This window comes from Piliocolobus tephrosceles, chromosome 21, assembly GCF_002776525.5.
Source record: "Piliocolobus tephrosceles isolate RC106 chromosome 21, ASM277652v3, whole genome shotgun sequence".
Classification (NCBI taxonomy): domain Eukaryota; kingdom Metazoa; phylum Chordata; class Mammalia; order Primates; family Cercopithecidae; genus Piliocolobus; species Piliocolobus tephrosceles.
This window is the reverse complement of record NC_045454.1, coordinates 8,855,563-8,856,827: the sequence shown is the minus strand read 5'-3', so window position 1 is coordinate 8,856,827 and position 1,265 is coordinate 8,855,563. Positions and strand designations below refer to the sequence as shown.

Genomic DNA, 1,265 nt, shown 5'->3' with positions numbered 1-1,265 from the left:
ATCCCACCTCGTCCCCAGTTCCAATAGTCTCATCCAGGGAGTTCTTTCTTTTCTCATTCAAGGGAAATTCTTTCCCCTCAAGTCCAACGCCTACTTCGATCCACCCGTTGTCCCCTTCTAGTTCCTTTCGCCACCTGGGTTCTTCACCCTTGAGCTCCATCTCCTCCTGAGTTTCCATCTTTCCCTTTGAATCCCATACTCCAACTCTATTCTCCCTCTGGCGCCTCTCTCCTCCCTGTTGCTTCTCTCCATGAGTTTCATTCCCTAACCCCGATTTTCTTCCCTCTGGCTTCCGTCCCCCACAGTTATATTTCACACACCCCACCAGTGCCAGCTGCGACCCCATAGTCTCCCCATTGTGTTATTGCCCCGCTCCTCTGGGATCTATCCGCGCTCTGAGTTCTTCCCTAGCTCCCAGGGATCCATTCCGCTATTTGAGTTCTGTCTCCACCCACTGGAGATCTGTCCCCGCCCCCTAAATTGTGATCCGCGCCCCCTGGCATCCTCACCCGCCCTCTGAATTTGTCTCCTCCCCTAGGATCTGTCGCTGACCTGAGCTCTGCCCCCACCCTCTGAGTTCTCTCCCCATCCTTGGAGTTGTGTCCCTTCCTCCTAGGATCTGTCCCTGGGATCTGTCCCCTACCTGTCAGTCCTGTCCTTACCCCCTGGAATCTGTTCGTGCTGAGTTCTACCCCTTTCCCATAGGATCTCTCTCTGACCCCTGGAATCTGTCCGCACCCACCGAGTTCTGGACTCGGTCCCTGGGATCTGTCCCTGCCCTCCCAGTTCTCCACGCCCCCTGGATCTGTCCCTACCCTCCCAGTCCTGCCCTCGTCCCATGGGATCTGTCCCCGCCCTCCGACTGCTGACCCTCGCCACTAGGATCTGTCCTCGACCTCCCAGTCCTGTCCCCGCCCCCGGAACCTGACCCCGCCCACCAAGCTCTGGTCTCCGCCCCTGGGATCTGTCCCCGCCCTACCAGTCCTGCCCCCGCCCCCATGGGATCGGTCCCCGCCCTCCGACTTCTGACCCTGAGATCCGTCCCTGCCCTCCCAGTCCTGCCCACACCCCCCGGAATCTGTCCCCGCCTACCGAACTCTGTCTCCACCCCTGAATTCCAGCCCCGCCCCGCTGGGTAGAGCCCCGCCCTTCCCTGTCCTGGGCCCGCAGACAGGGTCCCGCCCCGCTCCTGTCCTCAGACCAGCCCATCTCCCGGCGCTGAGTCCACCTCCAGATCCAGGCCCCAGGAGGGTGATCCTTTCCCT

General features: G+C 60.6%; 1 protein-coding gene across 1 annotated transcript in view; it reads right to left on the bottom strand.

Moving 5' to 3' along the window:
* The window catches only part of SLC17A7 (solute carrier family 17 member 7), a 17,775-nt gene extending 17,372 nt beyond the window's left edge, over positions 1–403 (bottom strand). The window contains exon 1 of the mRNA XM_023182504.1: positions 321–403. Within this exon, the coding sequence (XP_023038272.1) occupies positions 321–346 (26 nt within the window). The 5' untranslated portion in view covers positions 347–403. The remainder of the gene's footprint in view (positions 1–320) is intronic.
* Positions 404–1,265: the final 862 nt, after the last annotated feature.